General features: G+C 30.1%; 1 protein-coding gene across 5 annotated transcripts in view; it reads right to left on the bottom strand.

The window, feature by feature from the left end:
• Nucleotides 1-16,930, bottom strand: part of LOC106465358 (disintegrin and metalloproteinase domain-containing protein 11-like) — an 82,155-nt gene that overhangs the window by 53,475 nt on the left and 11,750 nt on the right. For 2 of the 5 annotated variants that reach the window (XM_022393232.1, XM_022393230.1), the window contains 6 exons: nt 16,309-16,457; nt 13,918-13,997; nt 9,635-9,704; nt 5,867-5,949; nt 3,568-3,631; nt 1,349-1,409 (listed from right to left, as the gene is read on the bottom strand). In XM_022393232.1, coding sequence (XP_022248940.1) covers nt 1,349-1,409; nt 3,568-3,631; nt 5,867-5,949; nt 9,635-9,704; nt 13,918-13,997; nt 16,309-16,457 — 507 coding nt within the window. Of the gene's footprint in view, nt 1-1,348; nt 1,410-3,567; nt 3,632-5,866; nt 5,950-9,634; nt 9,705-13,917; nt 13,998-16,290; nt 16,458-16,930 lie in introns of all 5 variants that reach the window. The other 3 variants (XM_022393229.1, XM_022393231.1, XM_022393233.1) reach the window with 2 other exon arrangements.

Raw genomic sequence — 16,930 nt, 5'->3', positions numbered from 1 at the left:
TTTATATATATATATATATATATATATAAATATATTCAATATATTTTTCTTTAAAAAAGACCTAACTGAGGCACAGTATTGTGGTTGGCTGTTGAAAGAATTTTAAAGTTTGAGAGAGAAATCAGATGTGTATAAAAACTAGAAGAAAGGTTACAGACCCTCCCAACTCCACTATTTATCAACACAATAAAGAAACAGGATTTCTGATTTCCCTCTCAAACTTTAAAATTCTTTCAACAGCCAACCACAATACTGTACCTCAGTTTTCATTTTCTCGTGTTATATATTTATGCATTCAAATTGATTATTTCTTATGTATATATTTCTCTAATTACAAATATTGTTTGTTTTGTACCTCTAAATTACTGATAATAGAATTATGAAGATTCCGAAACATTTAATAAATATTTCCTGTTATTACGTTCGTGTTTTATGTTAATTGTTTTAACATAAATTCCCTCGATTATGTCAAAATCTTCGCACTCTACAGTTTGGAGAGAATAAATCAACTGAACACTAAATACTACTCTTATATTCTTCCTGTATTTATTGTATAAGTCTTTGAAGATCACTACTTTTCATGCACATAACATATTTAAAGTTAAGAATCAATAAACCCTTATCATAGCTTTACTTGGGCCAACTATGAACCAGTTACTTGTATAATCATTTCTATAACATAGAAATTCAAATTTTTGTATTACTTTATGATAATCTTTAATACACTGTTGTATGATGCATTTATTTCAGATATGTTTATAGATAGCACTACCCAAAGGCATTAGAATTTGCAAACAGAATCCCAATTCTTCACATAAGGTCACAAGGTAAAAACCTTATATAAATGAAAACATTTGCAGGCAGGTTTCTCATTTGGAGTGATGACACATCTATCATAGAGTTCTCAAACATTAAAAATATATATTTTTGTTTCAAAATTGGCCAAAATTGTTATTGTGTGGATAATAGTTCCACCTCTCAACACCCAACCTAAAACCTGGTTTAATTTAAGCTTTTACATTTTAGTAAAATGTTACAACTAGGATTAATTTTATAACATTAGTAGCATACTTAATATATATACTGTTTTAGCAAAAATTAGCAGTCTTAAAATTAAAAGTAAATAATAGCATCTTTGAATCATAAGTACAATTAACTGTTAGGAAACCGAATCCAAAATTCCACTTATTAAATAGAATTATACATTTCATCCATGATTAAAGTTATTACTTCTTTACTAATTATTTATAAATTTTAATATAACACTCTGTAACTGATCAGGAAGGCTACAACTTGTTAAACATTGACAAACATTAAAATATAACCATACACATTTAACAAAACTTACCACAAGAATACTTTCTTTTATCTCTTCCAAAGTATTGGTAAATGATATGAGGATGCTCCATCTGAAATATAAAACTTCTTTTTTATCCCAAGTACAATAGAGGAAATATGTATAGTTAAAGCAAGTCATACAGGCCTGGCCACAAAGACATAAAAGGTGACTTACTAAGTGTATCTAACTACATTTGTAAAGCTGCTATATTCTATACAAACAGACTTTTTCTAGTCCACATAATTATATTAGATGTACAAACATGCACAAACACACAGCCTTAGGACATTACAAAGGTCAAGCTAATAAGAAGAGAATTAGCCAATCTATAAACAACACAGAAACCCTGCCTTCTCTGTTTACTTTTTTCATCAGAAACTCGGAACGGATAATCTGAGACTAGCAAAGAAAAGCACAATTAAGAATATTTTGTTACCTCATTCTTTTAACAATCAAGCTTGATATGAAAAATTAATATTTACTAAATGCTTATATTTTGAAATATCACTTATAAATATTTTCACACTAACAAACAAAAACAGGTGCCACAGAAACCTGAACACAAGAGATTATAGTTGTTTAAAGCAACTGCCTAGCAAGCAATGGCATGTGCTTGAATCCTAATCAATTTTTCTTACATTAAAATTATATCTTGCACAAAAGTGAGCTGACACACAGAATGTTAAACTCCAAACATCATGGAAATTTAACATCCACATTTTCAATGGACTAGCTAAATGATTAACTCCAATAATCTGGTAATTCAGTCATGCTACCTATAATATAAATTTGTTAGTTGTAATCGTCATACTAAAATTATCATGCAATATAAAAAACAAAATTATCTGCTACATTCATCATGCTATCTGACAGATAAAGCTGCCAGTTCCAACCACCTAGTTAAGCATTGAATAAAATGGCTTACATCGAAAATCACACGAAACATAAACAGTCTGCCAGATTAACATACAAAGTGGTAACCAGGCAACCTGCCTGTAAAAATGCTTGAATGATTAATTACTAGTTTTAATGACTGTAAAAAATGATTTAATGATTAATTACTAGTTTTAATGACAGTAAAAATGATTGAATGATTAATTACTAGTTTTAATGACAGTAAAAATGATTGAATGATTAATTACTAGTTTTGATTATCATGAAAATAGTGAAATTGAGGTATAATAGCCAAGTTAATTATATCCAACAAAGTAGAAAAGAATTTTCAAAACAAATCTGTAATGATTATACTATTAATAACAGTTGGAATACAACATAGTCATTGTGCAGTTTATTTACTAATAAAATGTTAAGCAGAAAGTATTTTAAAAACAAAACATTCAAGGGATTTCCATTAGCAAGTAAGTATTTAAAATAGCTTATATATGCGGTAATCCAATCCCCCCCCCCGACACACACACACACATGCAAAACAAGTGTAATACAAGCTGAGCCAAAGAGTTAACTCCTTAATGCTTGTTAGTAAGACACTTTTTAACAAGGTCTTATCTCAGGGTCATGGGATGGACTCGTGTTAGTGATTATACTATTAATAACAGTTGGAATACAACATAGTCATTGTGCAGTTTATTTACTAATAAAATGTTAAGCAGAAAGTATTTTAAAAACAAAACATTCAAGGGATTTTAATTAGCAAGTAAGTATTTAAAATAGCTTATATATGTGGTAATCCAATCCCCCCCCTCCCACACACACACACACACACGCAAAACAAGTGTAATACAAGCTGAGCCAAAGAGTTAACTCCTTAATGCTTGTTAGTAAGACACTTTTTAACAAGGTCTTATCTCAGGGTCATGGGATGGACTCGTGTTAGGCACCAATGTTTCTTGTTGTGATTTCAAATTTATTAATTCCTTAGCTAAGATTCAAATCAAAGATTTCTTGCACTCACCCAACACCCAAAAGTTCCCAGGTTCGAATCTGAGCACAGAAAACAAAGTTGAAATCAGCACAAGAAAAATTGTTGCTCAACATCAGACTAGCCCATGACCCTGAGATATGGGCTTGTTTGTAAGAGAGAGAGAATAAGGTAGTTTCAGTTGTTAAAAAGCGTCTTACTAGCAAGCACTAGTGAGTTAACCATTTAGCTCAGTTGGTAGAGCATTTGTCTTGGTAGGTCTCAGGTTAGATTCTGACCCAAGAGAAAAAACAAAACAAAAAATTAGATTACCATACAACTACACGGTCATTATAATATTCATACTTACTGGTAAGTCCACTCCAAAAAATGGATGGATAACAAATGTTTCATTTTGGACATGAATAACCCCACTAAAAATATACAGAGAAAAATAAAAGTTGCCAATAAAATTACCAAAATATGTTCAATCATTAGCAATCAATAATTTCTAATAAACAGATCTATAACTTGGAAATATGGCATGTATATAATGCTCTGCAGAACACACTAAGCATGTGATATGCTTTCTTCTGAAATGTTCCAGAAACTCAGTAAGTACAAGAGCAAAGATTCACCAAAAAATCAAATTACTACTATCAAAGTTTGTACATGTTGCAAAACAACATGAACTACATGAATTTTAGAAAGATGATAAATCATTTCAAGTGTAAAAAAAATAATTAAATAAATGCAACTGTTGCAGTTTTCTTTTGGTTATAAATGATCTAATGTATATATGGTCATTTAAGAATACAATATTTTGTCTGAAAAATATTCAGTCGTACTGGAATAAACTTGCACTTTTTAGTATTATGGAAGAAATATTGGAAATCATTTTAGAATAAACTCATAGTAATTTTCCTGCAACCAGTGTAATCCTATCTCTAACAGGGCATCATTTGTGAGGACTGTGCAGTGTGCTTTCTATGAACACAAGTGTACTTCATTAGGTACTTCACCATCAAGAATCTCAATACCATTGTGCTGGATGTAGAGGGACATAACAATACAATGCAATGATGATATACATATAATATTATTATATTATATAATAATATAATATTATTCTCAAAATGACCTAACCAGCAACTGCCTAGGTAACAAAATGATGAAAATGTCATGAGTCTAGCATTACTATCTTAACATGGGTACAGATTTCACAAAGTGATGAGAGCCATGTCATACAGTTTCACACTAATGGTTGAATGTGGATCTGAAAGTAGGCTAACCTACAATAAGCTATGACTATATTATGCAAAGTATGGAAGTATATAGTGAGGGTAGTGTAGCTTGGGTTGTATTTTGTGAGTTAGGAGTGGGATCTCTCTGTAATGTGTTTGCATGTTTAAATGTCCATGGATATTGAGAACTTACACAAAGACAGTTCACAAACCAAAGCAGAGATTTCTGTCAAAAAAACAATGTGTTGTTTCAACAGAATAATACACTCTAATACAAAGCACTGTAACTTTTGAAATATCAGTATCTTGAAATAGACTTTGAAACAAGAATAGACACAAATTGCACCAGCAACATCTGTTAGAACTTATTTGAGATCATGCCTCAAAGAACCTTAGTAGTTAGCTAAGCCAAAAGCAGTGCTACATTGTATTGAGACAGTGACCACCAAGACACTTCATATTCAAACAATTTTTGCAAGGTAATGTTTGTATTATACTATATAGATGAAAAAAAAAATCATAGAGGTTTGTTTTGTTTTGAATTTCGCGCAAAGCTACACGAGGGCTATCTGCGCTAGCCGTCCCTAATTTAGCAGTGTAAGACTAGAGGGAAGGCAGCTAATCATCACCACCCACCGCCAACTCTTGGGCTACTCTTTTACCAACGAATATGGGATTGACCGTGACATTATAATGCCCCCATGGCTGAAAGGGCGAGCATGTTTGGTGGAATGGGGATTCAAACCCGCGACCCTCAGAGAGCGAGTCGAGTAAAACAAGAAAGAGAGGTCCTAGTTAAGAATTAAACAAAGCAAAAGACACAGGTTATGTATTCTGTAAAACAAGAGAGAGAGGTCCTAGTTAATAATTACTTAAAGCAAGAGACACAGGTTATGTATTGTGTAAAACAAGAGAGAGAGGTCCTGGTTAATAATTACACAAAGCAATAGATACAGGTTATGTATTCTGTAAAACAAGAGAGGGATAGGTCCTGGTTAATAATTAAAAAAAGCAAGAGATACAGGTTATGTATTCTGTAAAACAAGAGAGAGAGAGAGATCATGGTTAAGAATTACTTAAAGCAAGAGACATGGGTTATATATTCTGTAAAACAAGAGAGAGGTGTCCTGGTTAAGAATTACTTAAAGTAAGAGACACAGGTTACGTATTCTGTAGAGGAATACATCTTCTGTTCTCATAAGATGACTTCAAAATAGTACACTTGTGATACTTTGATAATGTTCTTAGAGTATAAAAAAATATTTATGTTACCATAGACTAAGAAATAAAATAGATATTTTTCTTATAATTCACCTAACAAAATTCACTATAGAACTAGCCAAAAATTGATTAAACTTTGAAAAAATATCTAAATACTCAAACTCTCAGAAAAATTACCTCCAGATAAGTTATACATGTATTTACCTGATCCCATTACAAGTACGGAAGGCAGCTTTGGCTCCTGGGTAGTTACTTATGGTTCCATGGTAGTAACAGTTTTCAACTTCCTATTCCAAGCAAAACAAATCTTATTTCAAGTAATAGACAGTACATTATTCATTTATAAATCTGAGATAAAATGTCAATAAGTTTTTGAAGTTTGTGAATTCTTTGTAGTTCTATCAATGAACATTACTGTTTAATTTTGTATTCTAAATATAATAGATACCAACTTAGTTTTTACAGAAAAAAAGTAATGTAATAAACTATGAATGAATATATATTATTCTTAATTTGCCCCTGAAGAAGAAAGGTCCACCTTTTGAAAGCACTCAGATTATAGGATCATATTTTTGGGTTGAATTGATTTATTGGACCTACGTGTTTCCTAACATCATAAATATTTGAGTAGGTTATTGAAATCTTTATAATACTGGACATAACACACACACAGAGGAATAACTAAATATAAGTATGAAGCACGATCTATTGTTCAATTTCTTAATTCTCACAGACTTATAATGGTTTAATGGAAGTCCATCCCTCCTCAACAGCCCATAACAAGACTAGGCTTTATATGGTTGTGGGGTACATGTTATACAATGGTGTTTTGAGTTGTTTTTTTTACTCACCACAGTAACGAGGGTTGAATCCTCCAACTCCAGTATAACTCAGTGACAAGTGGCGAATCGAATAACAGAATGGGCTTCAAATTTATTTTTTAGCATTTTAAACAGCTTGTCTACTAAATAATTCAGAATAATGAACTAGTAATATCAAAACTACTTATTCTTCTTTACTTTTATATAAATATAGGTTCAATGTGGTAAGTAAAAGACATCATAAAACACCATACACAGAGGAACAAGTAGAACTGATGAGATATAAACTAAGATAATTTGACTGAAACTCAAATGTATTTATCATGTATAATTTAAAATGTGGAATATACAAGCCCAAAATTAATTTCACTATTTACCTGCATAAAGGCCAGCTATCAATATATTAGAAACATAGCTAAAATAACAGATTTAATAGTCTATACAATAATCAGAGTCCAATTACTAATTAATTACCAACTTTTTTTTTCCCCATTAGAAAATACTAATTTGTTTATATCCCACATTTTGGATGGCAACTGACTACCGTTTTCAGAGAAGATCTGACAAGGAACACCTGTGTGGATTTCTTGTCATCATGAATATATACGTCATATCATGGGTCTTCTGGTTAGAAAGGTAGATATACTACCACTCATCCAAGCTCTCATCCCAGAAAATTTGCTGGAGAGTAGTAACAAATGGAGTTAGATCTGACTGGATCACAGTTACAAACAGTGTGTCTCAAGGCTCTGTGCTGGGTCCTCTGCTGTTTGTGACTTATATTAATGATATTGACTTTTGAATTACTAAAAAATTTGAAGTTTGCAGACGACATTAAGATTTTTGGGGTAGCTAAGATGCTGTAGACTTACAGGGAAATTTAGATAATTTGATGCATTGGGCCAATATGTGGTAGATGATGTTTAACTATCACAATTTAAGGTGATGCATGTAGGTTTCACAATGCATATTATTGTTACAATTTAAATGGGAGTACATTAAATACTGTGGTTGAATAAAAAGATCTTGGTGCCGTGATAGAAAAATCACTTAAGTCATCTAAACAGTGTACTGCAGCTAGCAATAGGGCTAATAGGATTTTATGTAGCATCTAAAAATATTGAATACAAGACAAGGAATATTATTTTTTCACTGTATAGACTACTTATAAGGCTTCATTTAGAATACTGTGTATAGTTTTGGGCTCCCTTACAAAGAAGAACATTGAATTGTTGAAGAAGATTCAGAGAAGAGCCACTAGGATGATACTTGGGATGGTTGGATTGTCCTACGAGAAGAGACTAAAATCTCTAAACTTGTTTTTAACTGGAGAAGAGAAGAGTCAAAGGGGATTTGAAAGAGGTGTTTAAGATTATCAAGAGTATTGATAATATAGATCCATCAAACTTTGTGTTTAGCATTGAAAACAATAGGACAAGGGGTCATAAATTCAAATTTTGGCAGCATAGGAGTTACCTGTAGTTTAGACGGTATTACTTTTCAAACAGGGTGGTTGGCTTTTGGAATGAGCTGCCTTTTGAAGGGTGGTGGAGGCATAAATTTTAACTGAGTTCAAAAAAGGATTGGATGAATACATGAGTAGTAAGGGGTGGTTATAGTTGGGAGCTGAAAGGGACATCCTTGATAGGCTGATAAGCTCCTTTTTGTCCCTTTAAAATTTTATGAAATAAGCTAACAGCCATGACAACAGCTAAAAATGCTGAACTAAGAGACTCAAATAAACATGATGGAATATAAGTCAGCATAAAAAAAAGGAGGAAACAATGAAAGATATTGACCCCAAAATTTTGTATTTATTCAAGAAAATTTGATCATGCATGATAATCCAGAGTTTGTAATGTATATACAAAAGAAAGGAGAAAACCAGCTTCAGATATTTGGAAGGCAAGATTTGTGTACATTATTCAAATCTAGATTGTTTATAAATAAGTAAAATAACATATGTATAGGAAACAACCTGTATGAAGAAAATGTAAGTACATTATTTCTGTACAGAATATTCAAACCTGAATATTGAAAAACTAAATAACTTGTGAAAGAAAACAAATTTTCAATTGCTTAGCTTTATAATGTTTTAATCTTTACTTTAACCTTTATGGATGGGCATATTGTGGAATTTATGAATCTCAAATGTACCAATAACACAATATTTCACCCATTATCTCGTATACAGTAAAGCCATAAGATTACATTAATTTCTATAGGAATGTGGTTAACTTAGGGACATACTTGAAAACAAACTATTAGTATTATCATCACTATTAATGAAGAACAAAAAGATAAAGCAGATTGGTTGAACACTGTGATCTTCTATTAAGGATTTAACCCCTTTACTCCTGATGTTTTTTCATCAACAGAAAGAGATCAACATGATGGCAAGTTCTGGTCCTTTTTTATATGTTTTTTTTTAAATTCCAAATGCTACTGTAATCATTCCAAGTAATTCTAAAAATTTTAGAAGGACGTGCTTTTCTTTTGTTGATATTTTTTAAAATTACATTTTTTAACTAATCTTAAAAAAAGGACCATATTATGAATGAGTATAACCAAGGGAAGTCAATCAGTAATAATTATTAACAATGAATTTTGTGGTGTTACTTACTACTGATGAAACAAAATATTATATCCAACATAAAGTTATGACACAGACAATTGCTTATGTCACCACTTGTATTGTTTCCTGCCAGTTCTCAGACATCAATAGTGTACACAGAGATAATATTCTTTCACATTCTTAAAGCTTACTGTCTCCTAGTAGTGTACGTACAGTGGCACACTCACTTATTTCTAGTTTATTGTTGGCTTAAATACATCTGATGGTAAAAATAATTTTTTATACACATTTGTAAATATTGCAAGCTAAATAAAATTTTAAATTATTTTTAGTGAATAACTCAGCTGTCTTTGAAAAATTAAACGAACTGATAAATTTATCTCACAACTAGCAACGAAAGTATATAAGCAATTTACAAATTTGAAAAGACCTAAAAATTGGTAATAGAAGAACTATGACTTTAGTAATTGATAATAAAAACTTACAATAACTTAAAATAGATTAATGTTGTTTTCTCAACTTTATTTTCAACTAATTACTTATTTATTTCCAAGTATTAGCAATGGTAAACTTTACCTGAGTTGATATTTGTTGGGCACCTTCTGGTAAAAAATGTTTTTGAAGTAATGTAGGAGCCAGAAGATTTCTGCAAAAGATAGATATATAAAAGTTAAAGAGTTTGTGTGAAAGTAATAATCCCAGGCAAAAACTCTTTTAGAAATAATGCAGGAACCAAAAAGTGTCTGTAAGGAAAAATAAAAGATTTAAGTTTTAATCACAAAATATTTCTGAAATAATTTGAAAGCCTGAAGGTAGACTTTTCTGGAGAAACACTGATTTCTGTAAAGGGCAGGTATAAAGGTTCAAGTGTTTATGATACAAAACACAAAATATATTTGTAGGAGCAAGAAAATGTTTGCCAAATATAAAGATTTAAACACTAGATACAGAATATTTTTGAAGTAAAAGAGGAACTAGAAAAAGTCTATAAAAGACAACCATATATTTTTGAAATACTTTGGCACAACCTATTTCTAAAGTAATGAAGGGGTAAGAAGACTTCTGAAAAAAAAAAAGAGAAAAATACTAGTTAATTCAAAGAACATTATATTTTCACACAATTGAGAAAAAAAAATACTTCTGTGAAAACACAAATGTTAATTTCTGTTCTCCAAGTAGTATATCTCAAGCAATCCCATTTTTTTTCTATTCTAGGTTACAATCAGTTTAATAAAATAATATTGTCACACACTAATCACATTTTCTTGTTGCTACAATTTCATTCATGCAATTTTGAATCTCATCCTTGCTCTTCCTGCAAGTTCTATTTCCTTTAGATTTCACTCAAAATGTTTTGGATTAAAATAGAAAAAAAGTAACAGAGTAAACTACAGAGAGCAGTAATTTTTGCATTAATATATATTGCAACAGAAAATCATACACAATCAGATAAAAGAGACATTATTCAGAATTAAGAGTATCAAACAATCATACTTTCAGCTGCACAGGAGTCCACCTTAGTTTCTGATATGTATTAGTTCCAGGTGGTTCAGATACAACTGTTTAAAACTGATAGATGAAGACATTCATAGCTGTTGCAATTCAGACATTGATTTTTAATCCAAAAAAACTACTGAATATTTCTATTTTGAACAATTATAAACTATACCACAATGTTTTGTAAATATAAATTTTCCTCGGGATTATTTTCTAATTAACATTTTTTACTTTGAAGCTTCTACTCTGAGTGATATAAAAACCATGAATTAAAAGATAAATAACTATCTAGAGAAACTAAATTTTTGTTTTTGTTTGTTTTTGAATTTCGCGCAAAGATACACGAGGGCTATCTGCACTAGCCATTTCTAATTTAGCAGTGTAAGACTAGAGAGAAGGTAGCTAGTCATCACCACCCACTGCCAACTCTTGGGCTACTCTTTTACCAACAAATAGTGGGATTAACAGTCACATTATAATGCCCCCATGGCTGAAAGGGCGAGCATGTTTGGTGGGATGGGGATTCGAACGCGCGACCAGCAGATTGTGAGCTGAGCGCCCTAACCATCTGGTCATGCTGGGCCAAGAAACAAAAGAGGGTTCTTTAACAAATTTGAAAGCCAAAACATTATAATTCAATTTGATTACTAATTCTGAAGCTACAGATGTCACTTCAAATAACATTTGACTAAACCAAGTAACAATGTCTCTGAGATTACAAGCTATAAAAAGCCTTCTCAGCTTATATACGAAAAATTATTTTATTTACAATATACAGATACAGAAATTGGATTTAAAAGCTTTCTATTTCTATAAACAATGCATTCACTGAAATCTTTTTAACTGACAGAACTACAAATTTTGAAAAACAAAACTTGATGGTTTAATACAGAAACTACAACTGATCATATAAAAATAACACATAACACAACTACAGTGTTAAACATGATCATTCTTTTAAATCAAAATTAATATAAATAAGAAATATGGAGAATTTATTATCATAATTTCTTGAATGCATCTGAAAAAAATTTTTAGACAACCTAAATAACACACTCTTCTAACTTTTATGGCCTGATATTTCGAGAAAATTTCTAAAAATCTCTAGCTGTACTTAAACTTTTTAAGCACCCTTCTCAAACAATATAATTTATTTATCAAACCCGTAACACATAGTTACAAGAATGATTAACCAATATCTACAATCTACAACGACAAAATTTATTCTCAAATTACCTGTAAGATACTGCAAAAACAATCAAGATAAAAAAAAAAAGAGAATAAATTACAATTAAAAAGTATTCACACATAGTTACAAGAATGATTAACCAATATCTACAATCTACAACGACAAAATTTATTCTCAAATTACCTGTAAGATACTGCAAAAACAATCAAGATAAAAAAAAAGAGAATAAATTACAATTAAAAAGTATTCAAATAAAAAATATTTTAAAACATCCACTTTATAAAATTGTAAAAAGAAAAAATGCAAGTTAAAATAACTTCATATTCTTCTGTATATTAACATTTTTAACATTTTACCAATAAAATACCAAACCAGTTAAACAAATCAACGTCTTCCTCCTTTAAACTAACAGTGTGTATATAACAATTAAAAACAGTCATCTGCTCTCTCTCTATTTATTTAACATAATAACCAATCTTAAAACTTCCTCTTCTTCACAATAAACATGCAGCAATATACGACTCCCCAAAAGTTAGTGTTTTTATTTAACTAAAACAAGGAAAACACCCATTAACAGAATTTACAATAAGCTTCACATCCATGACAAAAAATAAAAACTACTACAGAGGTAAATAGCAGGAAATGTGTTTACTTTCCTGCTGAAGATGTTTACATCTGTAAATACAGTAGAACACTAGTCTTCCAGCAAGCAAAGTGACAAAAGAATCTAAAGAAATTAGATTCATTTACAAGATCCAACTTGGACCATTAAAGAATTTAATGGAAGAACAAATTCTATGTGAAAATCAAGTCAGGCAAAAATAGAATGTAATGATCTGTAACATAAATTCTCCTAACTCTTGATTTTTTTTTTCACCCTAGTAGTACATAATGATAAAAGGATTAATAAAAGTCTTGAAGAGAAGACACAATACTGACTCCATTTCCAGGACATTCATGGCTTTCTCTAAAGGCAAAATTAAGAAATCTGTCATGCTAAAACTTGTGTTATTATTAGTTATATCAAAGAACATTATGAGTGGGACCTGCAGTAAGAGAAATAACTTAAACCACATGAAATGAAAGTTACCTCTGCAAGGAGAATTATTGTATAATGCTGAAAAAAAACAAGTTATTGGAGATCAAAATTTTTAAAATCAATAGAGAGAGAAAAAACAACAAGAGTTGACTTAGAACTTAACAAAACTTCTAGAAGCCAAAAAAGGGTACTTGAAGCATTTTTTTTTAGCAATCATATAATGATCTGAGTAAAAAATTTGGTAACTCAACTTCATGAAACTTTCATGAGGATAGGGAAAGAAAGCACAAAAGACTTATTAGATTTTTTTTCACCCTATGAAAGTAAAGAAAAAACTTCTATCACAGTGAAAAAAAAATTAAGATACACATCAGTTCACAGAAGAGCAATCTATCACTCAATAGTGTGGAAGACTACAATGGTACTAACAAGGTTCTAGCAGACAATTTATGCTACAGAAATATTTTACTCAGTCTGACTGTTCTTGAAATAGGTTGTAACAACTAATAGGTTGGTGTTTATTGATCATTAACTTAAAAGACTATAAATTGACAGATGGGTGTTCACTGATCAATAAACCAATGCTGCTTACTGTAAACACCAGTAAACAAACGTCAATTGATCACTGATTTACAGTAAATTGTAACCACCGACAGATTTCTGTTTACTGATAACTAAAATGATATATAATTTACCAATATACATATGTATTTTAATCACTGATCTGAAGTAAATTGTAACCACTGACAGATTGCTAATAATTAAATTGATGTACACTGTAACCATTGACAGATTGGTATATACTGATCAATGAACCGAACTGTCTTTAACCAGTTGAAGCAGAAATTGCAGACAACATTCTCTAATTGTAGAAACATCATGAAGTTAAATAACACAAAGTAATAGTCTTGGCTTAGAAGCAAGAAAACCAGATATATATATAAGTAATATCCTGTAGAAAGTTTAAATGAGAAAATAGCTCAACAACAAACCAATGATCTTATAATTTCAAATTTTCTCTTTGATAATTAATATATTTACAAAAGATTCATGATTTTAACCAGTTAATCATTACTCATGCAAATGATATTTATGTTCTTTCAAGTAATAAGAAAAAAAAAGCAAGATACTTACGTATTGAGCTCCAAATGAAGACGGAATTCATAGCGAAATGCTTTTATTACCAGTGTAGTTTGTTTGAAGTGTTTACCTGTCTAAATAAAACACACATATACCCAAGTTAATGGTTAATTATAAAATCACAAGCAATTAGCAGAAATTGCTTTCTGCTCATGAAGAAAACTGAACTTTTGTATTTATTACAAATATGTAATACATGTAAAAAGGTAAAACCTATTTTTAATATTACTTGACTGTAAAGAAATATTTATTAGTTCAATTATAATGGGAAAAGTATTTAATTGCAACCATAAATTCTTTAAAAATTTAATAAATATAAAAAAGTTAAAAACAGCAACAAAATGTTTTCAATACATAATTATAGAAATATTTTTATATATATAAGCAAACCTAAATATATAGCTACACATCCAAAGGAAGTAATAAACTAGCCAGCTCAGAATAACTGATAATAATACAAATAATAATAATAATAAGACATTATCAACTAATAATAATAATAATAAGACATTATCAACTACTCTTGTCCCAATTATTAAATTTCTAAGAGGGTAGATAGCAGTTATCTGTAATATTACTAGTTCTCTGACTTACTCATTAAATGTGCCAGACCAAGCTTCAGTTATAGTAGCGAAATAATGTGAAGATTCAACTTATGAGAAAAAAACAACATTCTGGTCTTTTTATAAAGAAATGTTAAAATCAGTGACTGCTGCTGTTTTAGAATGTAGTAGAATATAATAGAAGTTTATTATGTTGGCATTATTAATATATTCATTTTGTGTATACACCAACTACAACACAATTTGTTCAGAGAAGTAATACAAGAAACATCTCCATACCAAGTTTATAAGGTTAAGCAACATATAACAGCTTCAACAAAATGATTCTAAAAAGAAACATGCAAAAACATGGCTTTAAGGTAATTTTTAGAATAATCCCAGAAAAAAAACATGAAAGTTTTAGTGAACTGAGAGATCTTTATCAGTAAGTAGTAAACTTCTGTTCATTTTACTGAATTAGCATTCAACATAATTTCAGACAATGTTTAGGCTTGATGAGGTTGACTTGTGGTATTCAGGTACTCTGATATCCAATAAGAACCCAAAGTTTCTGTAATACAGCAGGTTTTTGAAACAGTATGTAAAAATAAACTGAGCATAGACAGCAAAGAAAAAACACATAAATAAACAAGGAAAAAAAATGTTTATTTACAATAGTATGTGTGTTTTACCCAAGTTGAAGCCTCTTAAACTCTGTTGTGACTATACTAGCTGCTACGATGAAGATAAAGCATTTGCGAAACATGAATTAGACAGTGACTAGTAGAAATATCACATTCACAAAGGACAAGAAGAATTATAAACTCACACTTTCAAGTCAGGCCAATAAATCCAAATAAAGGATCCCATAATCTATTGATTATACATATCAACAACTATTTCAAATGATATATTCAATGACAAGAACTCCTAATTTGTACCATTTTGTAAAAGTACTTATGTTATCTTTTGAAATGGGCCTTCCCCGGCCCAGGGGAAAGGATACAGATACCAGTCCATCGTCATACTCAATCTTTACATATGTAAAAAAATTTGCACATATTTACCATCTTTCTATATTCAATTTTCAAGAATGTCAGGACTACATGCATAAACCTGCATGACAATTTAGAAAAATTACCTGAATAAATCTTGCTATTGATATATTCTAAACTAGTTATGAAATGGTGAAATTAACAGTTATTTCAACTGTGACTTACGTAGTGAGCCAATTACTGTTCATACTACTGAACAAGCATCCTGATAATGTTAATACTTGGTGAGGTTAACTAATGTTTAGGCATTCAAATAGTCAAAACTTTATTAAATCCTAAATATGTAACCAAGAAGTATAGGTATTGTATGTTTTAAATGTTATTACTAACTATTTTACTTCCTGGAATAAAAAAAAAGACAACAGTAACTTACATGTATTTTATTGAACTGTTGAATGTATATCAGAGAGTTGTTAAAGTTTAAAATATTTGTATAACTAAGTTATTACAGTTCTAAGCTCTGTTTCTAAAATTTCAAATTTTAGGAAATGTAATCTAAACATACATGTTAAATAAATAAACTACTAAATACTGGAAATTTAAAATTCATTTAAAACAACAGTAAGAAACATATGAGTCACTGATTACTATATGATTGAAGAAGCCCAAAATTTCGTGCAATTGTTTCGACAATGACGAGAATTTAGGACCTAAATAAGGAGGAACAATAAAAGAAGTAATTAGATAAAATGTAATTACAAATCATTGTTTTAAATTGTAAATTAGGATAATATAAGTAAATATTTTCATAACTTTTTATGCAAACTTACGCAATGCATTTCCCCTACCCTGTTTGCAGTGGTATCTCTAGTTGAGATTCCAACACTTTTTTCATGACGTTCTTGAACAGGAAAAATTACTGTGTAGTAGGGTGTTGGGAGGCTAGCTATCAGCTTCTCATTCTCTGGATATAACCTCTTCAGACTCTCTATGTCCACTATAAATCAAATCACTTTTGTAATTCTCTTAGAGTGAAAACTACCATCTTACATAGCATATTTTGTCAACAGTCAAATAGATACAAAATTCTCTTACATATTAAGTTTTAAGTAATACTGTGCTGTCTTGCATACTGTGTATTACCAATGTTATTCTAAAAGGTTTTGTGAATTATATAATATTTAACCAAAAGTAGTGTAGATGTTCGAAATCTGTTTATGTAAAAGTCATGTCTACAAATTATAAAGGCTAAATGAAGAACTTGAAAAACATGGTAATTTTTTCTCCCATTTCAGTGAATTAGTTTATGATATTTAGTTTATTTTCAAGATATATATATATTAGTAACTTCTGATCAAATTACGGTTCTTACGTAGATCAGAACTACAAATTAACACAGTAAATAAAATGTGCAATTGTACATATTGATTTTACAATAGTCTTTCATCTACAGATTAAAAACAACGACTG

The sequence above is a fragment of the Limulus polyphemus genome, unplaced genomic scaffold, assembly GCF_000517525.1.
Source record: "Limulus polyphemus unplaced genomic scaffold, Limulus_polyphemus-2.1.2 Scaffold1920, whole genome shotgun sequence".
NCBI lineage: Eukaryota > Metazoa > Arthropoda > Merostomata > Xiphosura > Limulidae > Limulus > Limulus polyphemus.
The sequence above is the reverse complement of the archived record's forward strand: the minus strand, read 5'-3'. Positions and strand labels throughout refer to the sequence as shown.